We start from the raw sequence: 19,956 nt of genomic DNA, 5'->3' as shown, positions 1-19,956 counted from the left end.
GTGACTGTTTGAGTTAGTTGTTTTGAATACTAAAGGTCGTTTTACGGCTAGTGTCAGCAGGTGAAGGTGTGACTGTGATAGAACACCTTTCTGTGTCTCAGCTCAGTAGGTGCTTTTGATGAGTGTCATTTATTCTGAGTTTGGTAGCCTACCAAGTCTGTTTCCTTCCTGTGCTGTGCCTGTAAACACAAGTCGATTTGATCAAGGCAACTCGTTAGCCGTACAAGATTGGAGGTGTGAATGTGCCTGCCTGTGTGTGTGTGTGTGTGTGTGTGTGTTAGTGTGCGTCGGGGTGTGTGTGTGTGCGTGGATGCTTGTTCATATACATGGGTGAAATACAGTAGGTTGGCTATCATGTAAAAGCAAGAAGAGTCGTGGCTATACTTTCTCACTTGTCCTCCATTTTGATGTTGAAGCATTGTCTCCCAGCGTGAGTACTCCCCCTTATAGCTTTGACTCTAATCACTGCTCTTGTCCTGACTCACTTCTCCTCCAAAGCAGAAGAGGAAGAGGAGCCCAGTAATTACCGCAGCATCTCTAACGCTGTCATTTATCCTCCTTCGAAGTTAGTCAACCCACAAAGCAGTCGATTTTTATGTAGACAATGCTTGTTCTCTCTGATAAAGATTTGGCCTTTAGCCATTTAACTATCTGACCCACTTTCTGATCACCTTCGCCACAATACTGTATGTCTGTTCTGTGATTGCTCACAATGCCACCTATGATACTGAGTTAAGTATATGCTAACCATAACATCCTACTTTTTGTGTGTGACAAAACCTGTTCTGTAATGTGTTTTTTTTCCCACCCATGATTCAGTATTTTTCCATGATTCCGTGATCCACTCTTAAACATTCCCCTCTAAGACACCGTGTGGCATGTAGATCCCCCCTCCCTCCAGTGCTGAATATGACATGGTGTGGTACAGTACGCCTTTGTTGGCACTATATCACTGCCTCTGAAAATGACTCCTTGCGCTGACGCCTCATAGTCACCCCATTTGGCCCAAATTCAAAGTGAGGGCCGTGATGATGAGTGTGTGCCCGGCGGGCAGCAAAATACAAACATACAGCGACAATGAGAATCAGCCCTGCCTCCGTTCTCTCCGCTCTGCCGGCTCTTTCAGTGACTCTGGACTCACAGAGGAGTAAGTGCCTCTGTGGCTGACAGGACTTTCAGTCACAGGTGAAAATGGACACAGACCACATCTAAGAGCATCTTTCCCTAGCAGGTAAAACTTTGCATTCCTTTGCTGTAGGCTAATGTACTGTGTATTAGAGAGTAGATTGTTAAAAGCTGGACCGAGGCCAGCGGGTCCATTTGCAGAGAGTAGGGAAGCTTTGCTGCAGAGTGTACTGTAGGTACAAACTGCAGCAGGGAAATTGTCGGGACGGAGCATTGTTTACGCAGGCAGAAGACGGACATCCTCGTAGATCCAGACATTGGACAGAGAGCAAAACGAATATGTTCCTGACTGCTGTACCACTGGGTGGAGGTGACTGCAGTGTTTTCAGATGACCCGTATTGGAGTAACGGGGTCGTTAGTGAGGACACACTGGATTGAAGTGCAGTGTTAGATCATTAGAGGCTGGTGCGTCCATTAGCTGTTGGGATGATGAAGAGAGAGGCATTGGTGAGGCACACCTGAAGAGTGTCTCTCACGTCAGTGTGTTGTCAGCTGTCTGCACCTCTAAGGGTCACAGCTACCCTGCACCTGACTGACAGGTTAGTTCAGAACCAATATTTCAGGTGCTAAAGTGGAGGTAAGTTTAAGGTGTTGTTTTGTCTGATATTTCTGCATAAGGTCTTCTCTGAGTTTGTGAGGCTTTGAAAAGCAGCGGATGTTGCTATTATGTAGAGCTTAGCAAAATACCACTGCCTTGGAGGCATGGACATGACAACATCCTAAACCTAGACCTAAAGTATGTGTCAATATAGGCTTGAGCGATATTACCATAGCATATTCAATCAACGATAATTGACAGCCATCTTCGATGGGGACGACATCGTGATGTGACAGACGATGGTTTAGCCTATTTGAACTTGACTGGCACCCTGCAGTAAAGAAAGGAGTCTCTCTCTCTCTCTCTCTCGGACTTCAGGCTAAACCTATCATTTAAAAAATAAAACAGACACTCCTTAACTATCTTGTGTTTAGTTGTTTTAAAAAAGACAGCCTATATTCCCTTCTCTCTCCATTTGATATGCTATGTGAATGTGAAGGCTATGGCTCATCGTTTTATGCATGGCTTTCTCCCGATCAAAAACCATGAATGTAACGGAGTTCCATCTCAAAAAGTTATTTGAATAACCTAAAAATGTACGGTAGCCAGGGGATTAATAACGAGAGAGAACAAACAATATCAGTAGCCTATAGAAAAATAGAAGTTGAATACATTTTAAGCTTATTAAGAAAGAAATTATCCATGCTGGTAATGGTTAATAAGCTATCCTCATTCCTCAAGGCTGGCCTAAAATAACAGCTTAAAAAAACGAGTTCAAGCTATGAACAATAGCTTTGAAGGCTGAAACGTCAATCTTTTAAACTTGCATAATAAAAACAGTCGTTTTTAATGGTGAGCGAGCCTTTTCTTTTCCAATGATGCTTACAGATTTTTAGGTTGCACCTTGACTCACGTTGGTTCAGCGCCCTATACTTCTTTCCAGTAGCTTATTTCTCAAATATTCTAGCCTAGAAAGGTGTTGTCCTGAAGTTGTGGCTTTCAAAAATAACAAGAATGAAAGTCTATAATCCATGTCTAGGCAAAGACTACTCTCAAGCACAGCTTTATTATAGATAGAACAATAACATTATTATTTTTCTATTATTTTAGGAGGCAATTATTATCCAGGGAAGACGGTAGACTGCTTTTATCCAGCCCATGATATCACTATGGTTCCTCATCAGTCACTGCTCCATCGCAGGCAGGCAGGCAGGCAGGCAGGCAGGCAGGCAGGCAGGCAGGCTGTCTGACAAAAATGGAAAAATTTGGGTTGGCCAATAGGGGGCGATAGCATCGTACCAGTGTGCCCAGTGAGTCAGCTCTATTTGGCCTGACTAGGAAAATGTATAACTTTCGATTTTAGTATCAACTTTAAAATGCTTCCCTCCCTGTGAGACCTGTTATGAATACAGCATGATGAATTAGGCCATGAAGAAAAAAAGAGGGAGGATGCAAACTGCTGATAGTAAGCAGAATAGAGCTATGATTCCACATGTATTTTAGAACTCAGGAGAACACATATTATTTCAATTTGGACATGAAGAATGGGGAGGAGGATTAAGCCAAATCTACTCCATTACATAAATGATGCTCTGTTCTCTTTCAGACCTGGATTCACTTTAGGGTTCTGTTGTAAGTCATTATGTGTATGAAATCTTTCTTGGACTAGACTTGAGGACTAATCTAAAATATACACACACACACACACACGCACACACACGCACGCAGACAGCATCTTTCGCACTCTCATACAGACCTCAGACAATGCCTGGGGTCACCAGTGGGTTGTCATATGGCCATCATGAGTTCAGCTGTAGACAGACAAAGAGCTGAGGACATGGCCGAGCAGAACTAATTCCCCTGGAGAAAGTCTGATTCCATTTTAGGTGCCTGTTGTTGCGCTGGCTACAGGGAGTCTTAAGGGTAGCCTTGGAATATACACATGTGTTGTGTGGTTAATATCTTGTTATTAGACAAGCAACATTGGCCACAGATTTTCATGCTAAAATAAAACAATATGCGCATTTTCCCAGTAGATATGTGTTTCCATAAATGTACTTAAAGGCTCTGCGTGATGACTTAGTGCACATTAAAATAACTTTTGCAGTTAAAAACATGGACCCCATAAAAACGCAACAAGTTAAATGGGTTTCCATCATATTTTCAAATCTGTTGATTGTTTTGTCACAACAAATGTTGCATTATCTAACGAATGAGCACACTCTGGTTTTGGCACGAGTGCTTTAGACAACAGCTCGCAGATAAAGTGTAAGTAGGCCACCTACATGATGAGATTGTTATAGATAAGAGAGAGATTATTTATATTTGTCAAACTGCGGCAAAGCATCGATCATCATGTCGATCATCAAGACCCTTGATATTTAATTGAAAGGAGCATCAATCTCATCACCATGCATTTTCACCACCCTGTGAAATTCTTCATAACTTATTTCATATGTAGCCTAATAAACTGCATGCTTTCCAGAGTCTTAGTGTTGACTAGAACATATCATCGCGTGACTCTAATACATTTTACTTACACAAAGAGATCCCACCTTGTCTAGCGTATTTTGTCGACATTTGGAAAGTTTACAGACAAATTTGCTGTTTCCATCAGGCCTGTACTTTACTCGCATAAAAAGGTTGGATGGAAACCTGGTTCCTGACAACATCCAACAAATTCAAGATGTGAGGGTAGGGGTGGAGTCAATATGTGAGGGTAGGGGTGGAGTCAATATGTGAGGTTAGGGGTGGAGTCAATATGTGAGGGTAGGGGTGGAGTCAATATGTGAGGGTAGGGGTGGAGTCAATATGTGAGGGTGGGGTGGAGTAAAGGTGTGAGGTTAGGGGTGGAGTCAAAATGTGAGGGTAGGGGTGGAGTCAAGATGTGAGGGTAGGGGTGGAGTCAAGATGTGAGGGTAGGGGTGGAGTCAATATGTGAGGGTAGGGGTGGAATCAATATGTGAGGTTAGGGGTGGAATCAATATGTGAGGTTAGGGGTGGAATCAATATGTGAGGTTAGGGGTGGAGTCAAGATGTGAGGTTAGGGCTGGAGTAAAGATGTGAGGTTAGGGCTGGAGTAAAGATGTGAGGATAGGGGTGGAGTCAAGATGTGAGGGTAGGGGTGGAGTCAAGACGTGAGGTTTAGGGGTGGAGTCAAGACGTGAGGTTAGGGGTGGAGTCAATATGTGAGGGTAGGGGTGGAGTCAAAATGTGAGGGTAGGGGTGGAGTAAAGTTGTGAGGTTAGGGGTGGAGTCAAAATGTGAGGGTAGGGGTGGAGTCAATATGTGAGGGTAGGGGTGGAGTAAAGGTGTGAGGTTAGGGGTGGAGTCAATATGTGAGGTTAGGGGTGGAGTCAATATGTGAGGTTAGGGGTGGAGTCAGTATGTGAGGGTAGGGGTGGAGTCAATATGTGAGGGTAGGGTTGGAGTCAATATGTGAGGGTAGGGGTGGAGTAAATATGTGAGGGTAGGGGTGGAGTCAATATGTGAGGGTAGGGGTGGAGTAAAGATGTGAGGTTAGGGGTGGAGTCAAGACGTGAGGTTTAGGGGTGGAGTCAAGACGTGAGGTTTAGGGGTGGAGTCAAGACGTGAGGGTAGGAGTGGAGTCAAGATGTGAATGGTAGGGGCTGGAGTCAAGATGTGAGGTTAGGGGTGTAGTCTAATGCATACAGTAACATCAGTCATGTTTATGTATAGGATGTATCATTATGTCATGCTTGACTTTTTGTTTTCATTATCAGAGATTGAATCACTGGTTGTGGCTGTCATTGGGCAACCCCATTGAGGGGCTGAGGGAGGGGTTGAAATATAGATTTGACATTTTCTAAACCCTAATATTCAGTGGGCGCCAGAACTGGGCCGTTACAAAAACAAATGTGCTCACTCTCTGGCTGTTAATAATCTTGCATCGAGTGGGAAGTCTGATCTGCTGTAAAACTCTGTCATTCTTTTCAGTCAGGCGAATGCCTCTCTCCAAACGGAAACCAAGCGTATAGTAATCTCTGCTACGCTAAGCCAAATGTAATCATGTAATAAATTTAAATGGATCAGTTCGACACAGCAGGAAGAGGAAGGGAGATTAATTATGTGCAGGATTTGTCAGATCCATATCAAATGGACTGAGAATGTACTTAATACACAGAACAAAAATATAAACGCAACATGTAAAGTGTTGACCCAATGTTTCATGAGCTGAAATAAAAGATCCCAGACATTTTCCATATGCACAGATACAATTTTTTTTTACATCCCTGTTAGTGAGCATTTATCGTTTGCCAAGATACGCCATCCACCTGACATATATCTGATATATCAAGAAGCTTATTAAACAGCATGATCATTACATAGGTGCGCCTTGTGCTGGGGACAATAAAAGGCCACTCTAAATTATGCAGTTTTGACACACAACACAATGCCACAGATGTCTCAAGTTGAGGTTGCGTACAATTGGCATGCTGACTGCAGGAACGTCCACCAGAGCTGTTGCCAGAGAACTGAATGTTAATTTCTCTACCATAAGCCACCTCCAACATCAAATCAAATTGATTTATATAGCCCTTCGTACATCAGCTGATATCTCAAAGTGCTGTACAGAAACCCAGCCTAAAACCCCAAACAGCAAGCAATGCAGGTGTAGAAGCACGGTGGCTAGGAAAAACTCCCTAGAAAGGCCAAAACCTAGGAAGAAACCTAGAGAGGAACCAGGCTATGTGGGGTGGCCAGTCCTCTTCTGGCTGTGCCGGGTGGAGATTATAACAAAACATGGTCAAGATGTTCAAATGTTCATAGATGACCAGCATGGTCGAATAATAATAAGGCAGAATAGTTGAAACTGGAGCAGCAGCACAGTCAGGTGGACTGGGGACATCATTTTTGAGAATTTGGCAGTACATCCAACCGGCCTCACAGCCGCAGACCACGTGTATGGTGTTGTTTGGGCAAGCAGTTTGCTGATGTCAAAGTTGTGAACAGAGTGCCCCATGGTGGCAGTGGGGTTATGGTATGGGCAGGCATAAGCATCGAACAACAAAGACAATTGCATTTTATCGATGGCAATTTGAATGCACAGAGATACACTGACAAGATCCTGAGGCCCATTATTGTGCCTTTCGTCCGCCGCTATCACCTCATGTTTTAGCATGATAATGCACAGCCACATGTTACAAGGATCTTTACACAATTCATGGAAGCTGAAAATGTCCCAGTCCTTCCATGGCCTGCATACTCACAGACGTCACCCATTGAGCATGTTTGGGATGCTCTGGGTTGATGTGTACGACAGCGCGTTCCAATATCCAGCAACTTCACACAGCCATTGGAGAGGAGTGGGACAACATTCCACAATCAACAGCTTGATTAATTATATGTGAAAGAGATGTGTGGCACTACATGAGGCAAATGGTGGTCACACCAGATACTGACTGGTTTTCTGAGCCACGCCCCTACCTTTTTTTTTTTAAGGTATCTATGACCAACAGATGCATATCTCTATCCCAGTCAAGTGAAATCCATAGATTAGGTACTAATGAATTTATTTAATTTGACTGATTTCCTTATATGAACTGTTGCGTAGTAAAATCTTTGAAATTGTTGCATGTTGCATTTATATTTTTTGTTCAGCATACGTAGTCATATGGTGTGTGTATGTGTGCGTGTCTGTGGATGTTGTGAGCATTTGTCATGATTCAGACTCACCTTTTCCTTACACACACATAATTCAATACCATGTGATGTGAGGCGTCTGGCCCTGGAATGCTGCAAGGGAATACCACTAATGGCTGTTGATGTCATCCCCAGTGGAACAGACCACACCCATGCACACAGTCTGTTCAGCTAACCTTGTGGGGACACACAATTCAGTCCCATTCAAAATCTTATTTTCCCTAACCCTAAACCTAACCTGTATCATAACCCTAACCTTAACCCTAGCTCCTAACGCTAACCCTAAAACTAACCCTAGTTCCTAAACCTAATTCTAACCCTAAAACTAATTCTAACATGAACCCTAAACCTCCTACAAATAGCATTTGACCTTGTGGGGTCTAACAAAATGTCCCCAATTGGTTAAATTTTTGGATTGTTTACTATTATAGTTAAACACGTCCACACACACACACACACGCACAGACATCTCACTGCACTTCTTCTGAAGTAATCTCAATGTCAACTGTGATTATGGGAGGACTGGACTGAAATAGCAACCTGTGGTAACACAACATCTAGTGTATTGCAGAGGCAAGCTATGCTGCTTCAAGCGTAAACTGAATCCACAAAACATTAGGAACACCTTCCTAATATTGAGTTGCACCCCTTTTTGCACCCCAGAACAGCCTCAATTCGTTGCGACATCCACGGGGTGTTGAATGCATTCCACAGCGATGCTGCCCCTGTTGACTTCAATGCTTCTCACAGTCACTTAAATCTTTTATCTTGCCTTATTCACCCTTTGAATGGAACACATACACAATCCATGTCTCAATTGTCTCGAGGCTTAAAAATCATTCTTTAACTTTTCTCCTCCCCTTCATCTACACTGATTGAAGTGGATTTAACAAGTGACATCAATAAGGGATCATAGCTTTCACCTGGTCAGTCTATGGCATGGAAAGAGCCTGTGTTCCTAATGTTTTGTACTCAGTGTATACTTTCTAAGATGTTCCCTCAAGGGCAAACTAAACTGTATGCTTCATCTATGCATGTCTGAAAATGTAGTTTCTGAATGTTTGCGGCAAACAAGGTGCTACTAAGTGTATAATTTGTATAAACGGACAAAGGTCTCCATTAGCCTCTCTGACTGCCACGTCTCAGTGATGCTCACCGCCACACCCTGTGTGTCCGGGCCAATGTGGACTCTGGTTTGGGCCGTCTGGTCCAGAGACACGCTCCAGTGGTAGTCTTTCCACCCTGACAAACCCAGAGTCTGGACACGTGTTTGCCTTGGAACCTTCAATCTGTTTGGCATGTGGTGTTTTTCATGGAACTCTCATAGGAAGTGTCCCAAATGGCACCCTATGTAGTGCACCACCGTTGACCAGGGCTCTGGTCAAAAGTAGTGCTCTATATAGGGCATAGGGGTCACTTGAAACACATCCATCGACTTCTCATTGACCAGCTAGAATAGCTTGGGTTACAAATCAGAGAATTTGTGGTGGTGAGGTGAAGTGAAGGATGTTTATGTATAACCTAGTCTTAGACATTACCCCTCAATATAATAACATGGTAGTATATGGAAATATCTGTGGCAGAAGTGATAGCAGCTTGGGAACGGGTGTGTGGATTCCTCCAAGAATGGTGTGTTCTATCACATCCAAGCCATCTTATTATGTACTTCAGAGGAGACGGCTTAGTTCTCAAGGCACACCTCCGGGTGGGGCATGTTATATGTCCATAACGCAGTCTGACAGTTGACCAAGACGGTAGAGATCTTGCCAGCATGGCGATGAAGAGGAAGACATGACAGTAGGATTACTGAATGCATAAACTCCTTATGAACTGTAGCATTGCTCAAAGGGAAACTCTGAGGCAACAATTCAGGACAACCAGGGAGAGTCTCATCCACCTCTACCTGCACAGAGAGGATCACATGTTTACATTTGATATGCGTGAACTGAATCTCACTGCCACTGCACCTTATAAGGTAAACTAGATGCAGAAGGGCAGGTATTCAATCTCCAGTTCTCCTTAAAACACTGTTGTACTATTCTGTATTCTACTGACCTACTTGTCAGCCCACATACAGATCTGTAGGCTAAGCAACACAGAACGATGGTCCCACGCCTACACTCTCTGCAGCATCCATGCTCACTGCACTCACTGCACTACAGCATCATCCATTACTGCAGTAATAGTAAGAGTTCAATAGAGAACTGTGTCAGTTACATAACATGTTGACTGCAGTGGTCTTGCTTGTTTTTGTGGGATGTCACAGGGTTGGTTGGCACTGGCAGGGTGTACTTTCTCTCCTCTGACTACTGCTTTTAATGTTTGGCCATTTTGGATTTGGCAAGTCTTCTTTTGAAACAGACTGGTTTGTGATTAAGTGGAAAGTAAATGTTGGAAAAACGAGTCAATGGACAACGAACAAGGTCACCGGTGTCTCTAAATTCCTGTTTAAGTTAGATAACTGAAATAATAACACCTCTACCCCTCCTTGCTTAATGGATTGAGGGATACGTAGTTGACTGAGGCTGCATGTCCGCTCTGTAGGAGAGACCTTTGAAAGTCTGTGTCATCATTGGACATGTGTTGCTGCCCTGTAAACTGCCCTGCAGCATGAGCTCAGCTGGGCGGCAGTGATATCATCACCATGGCCCAGGGCTGGATAGATTAGACCTTTAAAGTGACTAGTAAGGAATAAATTCCCCTTCTTAACTCACCCTCCCAAAGCCTGCAGTGGCTATGGCAGACAAAGTTCCAGGACTAATCCAACATATGCTGTGGGAGCTTAGAATTCCACTCAGTATTTAGTGTTTAAAATGGATTAAAACCCTTTTAATCGTGAACTAATTAGCTGTGATAACTGCTTAGATAGACATGTGTGTCTCTATATGGCTGAATGTTGCAGGGCGACAATGTTTCAACAGCAAAATGGATGACATGTCAGGAAGCATTGTTGCGGCTCTCGTTTATATTAGTGAATCTATACTACCTTTCAAAAGTTTGGGGTCACTTAGAAATGTCCTTGCTTTTGAAAGAAAAGCACATTTTTTGTCCATTAAAATAACATCAAATTGATCAGAAATACAGTGTAGACATTGTTCATTTTGTAAATGACTATTGTAGCTGGAAATGGCTGATTTTTTAATGGAATATCTGCATAGGCGTACAGAGGTCCATTATCAGCAACCATCACTCATGTGTTCCAATGACACGTTGTGTGAGCTATTCCAAGTTGATCATTTTTAAAGGCTAATTGATATTTTGTTGTACTGATTAAAGAAGCAATAAAACTTCTTTAGAAGTGCGTGTCTGCATGCACGCACACACACACATGCAGACACACACACATTCCTTCAGGAGAGTGCCTGCTGCATAGCTGCCGTAATTGTATTAGAATGTATGACGGATTGAGGACTGAGCTTGACTAGCTTGAGTGAATGAGGCACAATTGGATTAGTAGCGATCTGTTCTGGGAAACGGAAGGGCTGGCACACTGGTCTCCCAGTATCTGTCATCTAGGTGGCAGTGATGGGAACACTGGGACCCAGCTGTGGACGGGTGATCCTGGTGGTACACTTTGGCCTGTCTTGAGTCTCATGGCATGTCTCTTTTTCGCCTCTGTGGATTTAGATGTATCATCTGCTGTGTCTTATCCACAGCACAGAGAGAACGGACAGAGTTGTTTTAAATTTTGTCTATTTTACACTATTGTAAATAATTTGCTTAAATAAACACACAGTGCATTCAGAAAGTTTTAAGACCACTTTACTTTTTCCAAATTTTGTTGTGTTACAGCCTTATTCTAAAATGGATTACATTTACATTTTTCCTCGTCAATCTACACACAGTACCCCATAATGAACAAGCAAAAACAGGTTTTTAGACATTTCTGCAAAGGTATTTAAAATAAAAAATACTGAAATATCACATTTATATAAGTATTTAGATATTTTACTCAGTACTTTGTTGAAGCACCTTTGGCAGCGATTACAGCCTCAAGTATTCCTGGGTATGAAGCTACAAGCGTGGCACACCTTTATTTAGGGAGTTTCTCCCATTCTTCTCTGCAGATCTTCTCAAGCTCTGTCAGGTTGGATGGGCAGCGTTGTTGCACAGCTATTTTCAGGTCTCTCCAGAGATGTTCGATCAGGTTCAAGTCCGGGCTCTGGCTGGGCCAATCAAGGACATTCAGAGACTTGACCCAAAGCCACTCCTGCGTTGTCTTGGCTGTATGCTTAGGGTCGTTGTCCTGTTGGAAGGTGAACCTTCACCCCAGTCTGAGGTCCTGAGCTCTCTGGAAAATGTTTTCATCAAGGATCTCTCTGTGCTTTGCTCTGTAGCATCTTTCCCTCCATCCTGACTAGTCTCCCAGTCCCTGCTGCTGAAAAACATCCCCACAGCATGATGCTGCCACCAGCATGCTTCACCGTAGGGATGGTGCCAGGTTTCCTCCAGATGTGACATTTGGCATTCAGGCCAAACAGTTCAAAATTGGTTTCATCAGACCAGAGAATATTGTTTCTCATGGTCTGACAGTCTTTAGGTGCCTTTTGGCAAACTCCAAGCGGGCTGTCATGTGCCTTTTACTGAGGAGTGGCTTCCGTCTGGCCACTCTACCATAAAGACCTGACTGAGTGCTGCAGAGAAGGTTGTCCTTCTGGAAGGTTCTCCCATCTCCACAGAGGAACTCTGGAACTCTGTCAGAGTGACCATCGAGTTCTTGATCACCTCCCTGATCAAGGCCCGTCTCCCCTGATTACTCACCCGGGAGGCAAGCTCTAGGAAGAGTCTTGGTGGTTCCTAAATTCTTCCATTTAAGAATGATGGAGGCCACTGTGTTCTTGGGGACCTTCAATGCTGCAGAATTGTTTTGGTACCCTTACCCAGATCTGCGCCTTAACACAATCCTGTCTCAGTGCTCTACGGACAATTCCTTCGACCTCAAGGGTTGGTTTTTGTTCTGACATGCACAATCAATTGAATTTACCACAGATGTTTGTACAACTTGGTTGGAGTCCATCTCAAGGATGATCTTTGGAAACAGGATGCACCTGAGCTCAATTTTGAGTCTCATAACAAAGGGTCTGAATACTTATGTAAATAAGGTATTTCTGTTTTGAGTTTTTTTTAAATACATTTTCACAAAATTCTAAAAACCTGTTTTCGCTTTGTCATCACGGGACATTGTGTTGCAGATTAATGAGGATATTTTGTTGTCGTTGTTGTAATACATTGTTGAGTAAGGCTGTAACGTAACAAAATGTGGAAAAAGTCAAGGGGTCTGAATATTTTCCGAATGCACTGTACATACAACAATGTCGGTCTCTCTTGGGAAATGCAAGTTGTATCTCAAAAAGGCTAACTTCGTTAAGTACAACAACACAAGTATGCACAACTGTGCTCCAAGCGCTTCCTGTGTTTGCAGGCAGACAAACTGAATCATTGTGTTAACCCTATTATAGCCCTAGCTATTTATTGGTTAGTGAACATAAGGAATATTAATCCGATTCTAGATCCCGTTTCATCATTGAGCTTTATCGGTAAATCCGCATCATGATTATTAAACAGCAGAACAATAGATGCCAATGATCCTATTACAGTAACACTTAGACCAGAATTATGATAATTGGTAGATAAGTATGTGAAACACACCGCTGGCACTTCTCTTTCCAACAAGCTCATTTTCCAATCACTCGAGCGATGGTTATCGCGAGCCAGAGATGTGAAAGGGATATAGAGGAAGCTGATGCCTTTCTGCTGGAGGCCATGTTGAAAAAGACAAAGCAGAGCAGTGAGCCGTCATGGAGATACAGCGTCTCAGCCCCGCTCAACCACTGTCTTCTCACTGGGGGCCTTGAGCCAAATGTAAGGCGAGACACAGTGTTGTGATGCTTCCGCCTCTGACCCCCCCCCACACCTGTCTGTCTGTGTGTGGGGGCGAATGTGTGTCACTGTGTGTTGCCTTGTGTGTGTGGGTGGATGTTGGTTTGTGTGTCAGTGTCTGACTATGTGTCCATACATGTGTTTGTGCACCCATCCCCCCCCCCCCCAGTCTCTGGGACTCTGATCAAAACTTAGGAAATGGATCAAGATATAACGCTAGTAGACAATGTAATTATGAAGTGGTGCTCGCCTATCGCCTAGTGGTCAGCTCTAGTGGGCAGTTAGGTGTGACTCTGGAAAGTATCAATGGGGAAGATGTTGCTAATCCAATTTTATCAATGGACTTAAATTGCTGTGACACACTCATCATTATGGTGTAAAACTCAGCTTTGCTTGAAACTCAGCTATGCTTGAAACTGAAATTCACAGTTTGACAACTTTGTTCAGCCTGCTGCCACAGACGTCACTTGATCAACTGGTTGTAATGTAGAATTCGATTGAGGGAAGCTGATTGGGTCAGATTGGGTCAGTTTCCTGTATTGGTCCATTTCAAATGATAGGATTAGCTATTGAACTGAAGAAGAGCTACAAGCAACTGGTTGAAAGCAGACTTGTTTTTTTGTCAGATGGTGTATAGTTAGCAATTTTCCAGGATGCTTGTTTATTAAAATTAGCCACTTTCATGGGAGATTTATAAACATTTGGATTTACAAGAGAGCAAAAAATGAAGACCACTACACTTTTCAAATATCACATTGGGAAATTTAAACCATTGGAAGTGATTTCTAATTACACCCTTTTCAATCCCGTTGATCTTCAAGATCTGCATGACTGTTTGGAAATCCAGGACATTTACAACCCTCATCTGAATATCACCTCATAATAGTTTTTGTATTTTTTTATATTCTGTTTTGTTTTTCCATGTGAATTTTAACACGACTTCATCAAGAGCAGTACAAGTCTTAGGTTCAACATAAAGAGATGTAGGCAGAACTAGCCTCGAAATGTCCTCAGCTTTGGGTAGTAAGACAAGGCCCTGAATTTTAAGGTCTCTCTGCAACCAGCTATTAAAATTGCATTTTTCCTTGTGTATTTTAGAGAGAACATTGAGTAATTTTGGAAGTTGATTTGTATATTTAAAAACCATCCCACTTGGCACACACTGGTTGAAACAATATTGTTTCCACATCATTTCAATGAAATTCTGTCGAGCCAATGTGGAATAGATATTCCACATTACCACTGGGTACAATTGACATCTGTGCCCAGTGGGATGGTTCAATATAGGCTGATTGTTGGTATGTTTACTGGGCTGGGGCAGTAATGCTGGCTGTGTGGTTTGATGTTTGCCCGTTGGAAGGAGCTGTGCTGAATGTCAAAATCAAACAGTGACGGACCATGAACTCAGGGGATAGCTTGACATGATGTCAAACAAAAATATGAATCACTGTATGTGTGCGTGTGTGTTGTGTACGGAATTTGGGTGTGTGAGAGAGATTGAATAAGAGCAAATGACAGCGAGGGGAGGGGGTTAGTGCAGAAGAAAATACATTAAACATAAACAGGCTGTTAAAATATATTCAAGCCTCGTTCTTAGTGCTTCCATTGGCTCATTTGTGTCCAGCATCCTCTGAACCACACACTCTCTTTAACGCAACACGTGGGTCTTAAATTGCATTCAACTGCGTTATAGGTTTATCCCATTGCAGTGGTTAGCAGTTGGTATGGAACACTGACATATGCAGGACTGCTTAGGACTTAGAGGAATTACTCTGGCTGGCGTGGAACAGGAAGTCTGCAGTTAGGTAAGAAAATAACTGTACTTTCTATTTCAGCCTATTGAGCTATTTTCAGATCAGATTCATATTACTGTTTTACAATTGTACAAATTCTACTATATGTCTAAAATAGTAAACTCTCTGTTTTACTCCTTTGCTTTTACCCTTCGTAGGAGGAGATGTGTCACTCCACTGTCATTAATGCCAAATAGATTCATTTTAATTAGTGTGTGTGTGTGTATGTGTGTGTGTGCGCAAGCGCGCGTGCATGTATGTGGCAACATCTGCTGCTCTCCTACAAGGCCTATATACACTAAAAGACCTGCTCGTCGAACATCTCATTCCAAAATCAGGGAAATTAATATGGAGCTGGTCCCCCTTTTGCTGCTATAACAGACTCCACTCTTCTGGGAAGGCTTTCCACTAGATGTTGGAACATTTCTGCGTTGACTTGCTTCCACTCAGCCACAAGAGAATTAGTGAAGTCGTGCACTGATGTTGGGCGAATAGGCCAGGCTCGCAGTCAGCGTTCCAAATAATCCCAAAGGTGTTTGATGGGGTTGAGGTCAGGGCTTTGTGCAGGCCAGTCAAGTTCTTCTACACCGATCTCGACAAACCATTTCTGTATGGACCTCACTTTGTGCACGGGTGCTTTGTTATGCTGAAAAAGGAGGTAGCCTAGTAGTTCGAGGGTTGGACTAGTAACCGAAAGGTTGCAAGATCGAATCCCCGAGCTGACAAGGTAAAAATCTGTCATTCTGCCCCTGAACAAAGCAGTTAACCCACTGTTCCTAGGCTGTCATTGAAAATACGAATTTGTTCTTAACTGACTTGCCCTGTTAATAAATTATGGTAAAAAAATATAATAATAAAAAGGGCCATCCCCAAACTATTCCCACAAAGTTGGAAGCACAGAATCGTCTAGAATGTCATTGTACGCTGTAGCGTAAAGATTTCCTTTCGCTGGAACTCAGGAAGCTCCCGATGAACAGTGTTGTGCTGACATTGCTTCCAGAGTCAGTTTGGAACCAGGTAGTGAGTGTTGCAATCGAGGACAGAAGATTTTTATGCGCTACGTGCTTCAGCACTCGTTCTGTGAGCTTGTGTGGACTACCACTTTGTGGCTAAGCCGTTGCTGCTCCTAGACGTTTCCACTTCACAATAACAGCACTTACAGTTGACCGGTGCAGCTCTAGAAGGGCAGAAATTTGACTAACTTACTTGTTGAAAAGTTGGCATCCTATCATGGTGCCACGTTGAAAGTCGATGAGGGCTTCAGTAAGGCCATTCTACTGACAATGTTTGTCTATGAAGATTGCATGGCTATGTGCTCAATTTTATACACCTGTCAGCAACGGGTGTGGCTAAAATAGCCGAATCGACTAATTTGAAGTGGTGTCCACATACTTTTGTATATATAGTGTGTGTGTATATGAGCTGTTCCGTCGTCAGGATTGTGGAATAATTCTAATGTTAAGGTAAAATTGGAAAGGGAGAACGCTGATCCGGGAGCAGTGCTATCCTTCTTTCGATCCGATCCGTATCAACACATGCCTCAATGGACGCACCTAGCGAACGTTCTCTCGGCGAGGTGTTTTAGGGAAATGCATGTTACATCTTCGGCTGTTGTATGAAAGATGCATCGTTAGAACACTCATAAGCCTAAATTCCACCCGTCGGGAAACTTGGCCCTGTTCTGTTTATCTCCACTCCAGTGATTACTGAGTGGTTAATCTGGAACAGAGACACGGTGCCATGTGTTGTGCAAGGGAGGTAAATAGGGATAAAACATCTACATGTCCAATTATATACTTCACTGAGTATCTTAGAAGTGATTGCCTCTGGCAATCTAATGTGCAGCTGTAGCACACCACGTCAACAAGTACCCCACGGTACAGATAGCTGGTGCTGGTTTGTTGTGATATGAGGGTGGTAGATAGGGGCTGGGTGTTGATGGGGAGGCCATGGTTTGCTAAGCCCAGGGAGGAGGAGTGGTGGAGCATGTCCAAGGGACCAGAGCAGACGTTGGGGTGGGGTGCTGCTGGCACCACCTTAAAGGGCCGGCGGCCCTGCTAAGTGTGCCAAACGGTGTCAGTCGGTCACAGACTCTCCCAGCATGCAGTTCACTGGAGGGGAGAGCCTCATGTTGGAATATGTTTGTGGCAAAGCTGCTTCAACCTTAACAAGTAATATTGATGATATAGATCATTCTAACAAAGATATATTTTAATTGACTTTCATGACACTCCAATCTTACCCACACCCCCACGCATTCGTAAGTCTCTGTTTAAATGATATTTGAAGGGGAAATACAGTAAATCTATAGACTGTAACCCTCTCTCTGTGTCAGACAGACAGCCTGGTATGCACATCTGTTGTCCAGTATACAGTGGAACAAATGTTACAATAAGCATGCCGTGTCTTCCGTCTCCTACGGATTGAGAGAATACGATCCACTGTATAACTTCTTATTTCAGACAGACACATGCGTGTGTTCTCCCTAGTCTCCCACAAAGCAGGACCACACACATCAAGCTTTAAAACAATGCTCAATTTCTTTCAGATTGATTCCATATGATGTGTACAGTAAGCTAGCTACTGATATTTGCCAGTCTGGAAGTAAAAGACCATGAAAAAGGCAACAACTTAGAATCAATCAATTGAAACGTGACAACAGTTTTGATGATTTTTGCTGGGTCTTATACAAATGGAAATGAACGCTAACAGTTTTTCTCAATCGCATTCAAGCAATTTTTGGATCTGTGTTGAAAAGTTATTTATATCAGAACAGCAATGATCAAATGCTCAAATAGGCCTACAGAACTTCTGATAATTTTCTCGCCTTAGTACCAGACTTGCAATATCTTAGACCTTTTCAAAAAAAATTAAACAGATGTCATCAGTTAATACAAAAATCCACTGTATAGTGTTTTGTTCACAGAATATTAAAACATTGCAAGAGAAATGTGTGCAGTTGTGTTGCACACCGTTTTCGGCAATAAGTAAATACTACTTAATCACCCCATCAGTGCCACACCATGTACAATATATGGAAAGTTAAAGGCAAAGGGGAATGTCTACAATATGTTTTACAATACTGTGGACATGCAGGGAACGACGTTGGGTTCCTTCTAAGTAACTTTGGATTACTACTCAGTCATTGTTGCCAACATTTTGAACTTACACTATAGAGCTTTGCTTTGGTGTGAATTGAGGCCTGTACATTCATTTCAGTTGTGTTCCTCCTTTGTATTCACCTTTCCTTTTTTCTATTGTGGATTGTGTTTCTGTGCTCCAATGGAAAGTCTACAAAACTGTGAGCAAACCAGCCTTTGCACTGATTACATGGAATTGGATTGAGATGGTACTGATGACAGAATCCTCCACCCAATGTGATAATTTTTTTTTTTATAAAAAATTGTTTATCAGGAATAATATTTGACGTGTATGATATTGTTCGGTCAAATATACATAAAAAGGAGAGTAATTTCCCATAATTCTGCACTTTTGTAAAGTTGTACTCCTAATTTTGATCATCATGATTTAGTGACTGCAAAGAAAATGCATTGATCTACTAAGATTTTAAAAGACAGACTAACTTTCTGTTTTGTCTGTTTGGACTCAAAAGATAAGTATGGTTGAGTGAATGTTTTTGCAGGAAGTCGTGCTCATTTATATTAGCAATTTTGACGGTATATGTCGATGTATTTATGTTTTGAGAAGGTAGCTACATTTTCGAAACGCGAAAAACCCACAGAGTTTTGTGTCTTGTGGACTCTGTTTTGAAAATCCACAACAATTGTTCCATAAAATTGTTGTAGACAATTGAGAAAAGGTGTAAATATGAAATATGGAGAGCGGTGTGTCATTTATTTATTCTTTTTCTTTCAGAAACTGTCCCAGTGATATTCATTGACCATGAGCGGCGGTGTGAACATTAAGAACATGTCCCAGGCCCAACCAGGCTCAGGTCTGGTTTCTGGTATCCCCCTACCCCGGAGCATGATCCCCCTCTCCAGACTGGACCCCAAACACCAAGGGGGCGGCGGCCTCCATAACTCCACAGCACAGTTTCAGCTCAGCGCCAAAACGCATCCCTCCTCCTCCTCCTCCTCCTCCACCTTTTCAAATGAGCTGCAAAGAGGTGCAGCTTTGAAGAGCCACCTGCTGCAGCAGAGGGGTGGTATCTGTTCCCCTTGTCCCCCCTCCAGAGCCTCCTATGCCCCAGAGAGAGGCACAGGCAGCCGGTCAGCCTACAGCAGCCCCCAGGTCCCCAAGAGGCAAGCTCCACCACCACGCTCCAAGGACACCCTTGACCTCCGCAGCAGCAGCGCGCTATCCCAGAAGGCTTTGCGAGAACTTCACGTCAGGAGAAACGCCAACAGGAACTGGGCCTCAGGCGAGGTTTGCCCCAGAAGTCTGGATGACAATGGAGACGCACAGGATGCCTTGTGCAAGCTCTCTGGTGGTAATGTCCACTCAGGCCAAAGTCGGGGTAGATTCTCCCACACTAAAGCAGGGAACGGGAACCTGATCACCTCTGTGTTGACGACCACCCATACATGCCAGGAGCGTAGGGAACCAGGAAAGCTCTCCAGCCAAGGCATGGGCATGTCTGAGAGAGATATGTCCACCAACAAACCCAGAGAGTCCCATCAGAGCCAGGGTGGTGGTGATGGCAGTCAGACAGTCAGTGTGCCACGCCGAGGGATTGAGCCAGCCCAAGTCAACATGGCCACTGTGGCACCTTTCACGTTCAGGTGATGGCAGTGTTGCACATTTTTAGACGGATAACATCACCGTTACTCTACTGTACACTCACTGGCTGTATGTCCTGGAATACATTCTAGACAGAAAACATGATCAGAGAACATGTATTTGTTCTGCATATCAATTCAATTCAAGTCATA

General features: G+C 43.2%; 1 protein-coding gene across 1 annotated transcript in view; it reads left to right on the top strand.

Moving 5' to 3' along the window:
- The window catches only part of LOC139413252 (neuron navigator 1-like), a 132,537-nt gene that overhangs the window by 6,006 nt on the left and 106,575 nt on the right, over positions 1–19,956 (top strand). The window contains exon 2 of the mRNA XM_071160400.1: positions 18,938–19,806. Within this exon, the coding sequence (XP_071016501.1) occupies positions 18,965–19,806 (842 nt within the window). The 5' untranslated portion in view covers positions 18,938–18,964. The remainder of the gene's footprint in view (positions 1–18,937; positions 19,807–19,956) is intronic.

The sequence above is a fragment of the Oncorhynchus clarkii genome, chromosome 7 (assembly GCF_045791955.1).
Source record: "Oncorhynchus clarkii lewisi isolate Uvic-CL-2024 chromosome 7, UVic_Ocla_1.0, whole genome shotgun sequence".
Lineage (NCBI taxonomy): Eukaryota > Metazoa > Chordata > Actinopteri > Salmoniformes > Salmonidae > Oncorhynchus > Oncorhynchus clarkii.
The sequence above is the reverse complement of the archived record's forward strand: the minus strand, read 5'-3'. Positions and strand labels throughout refer to the sequence as shown.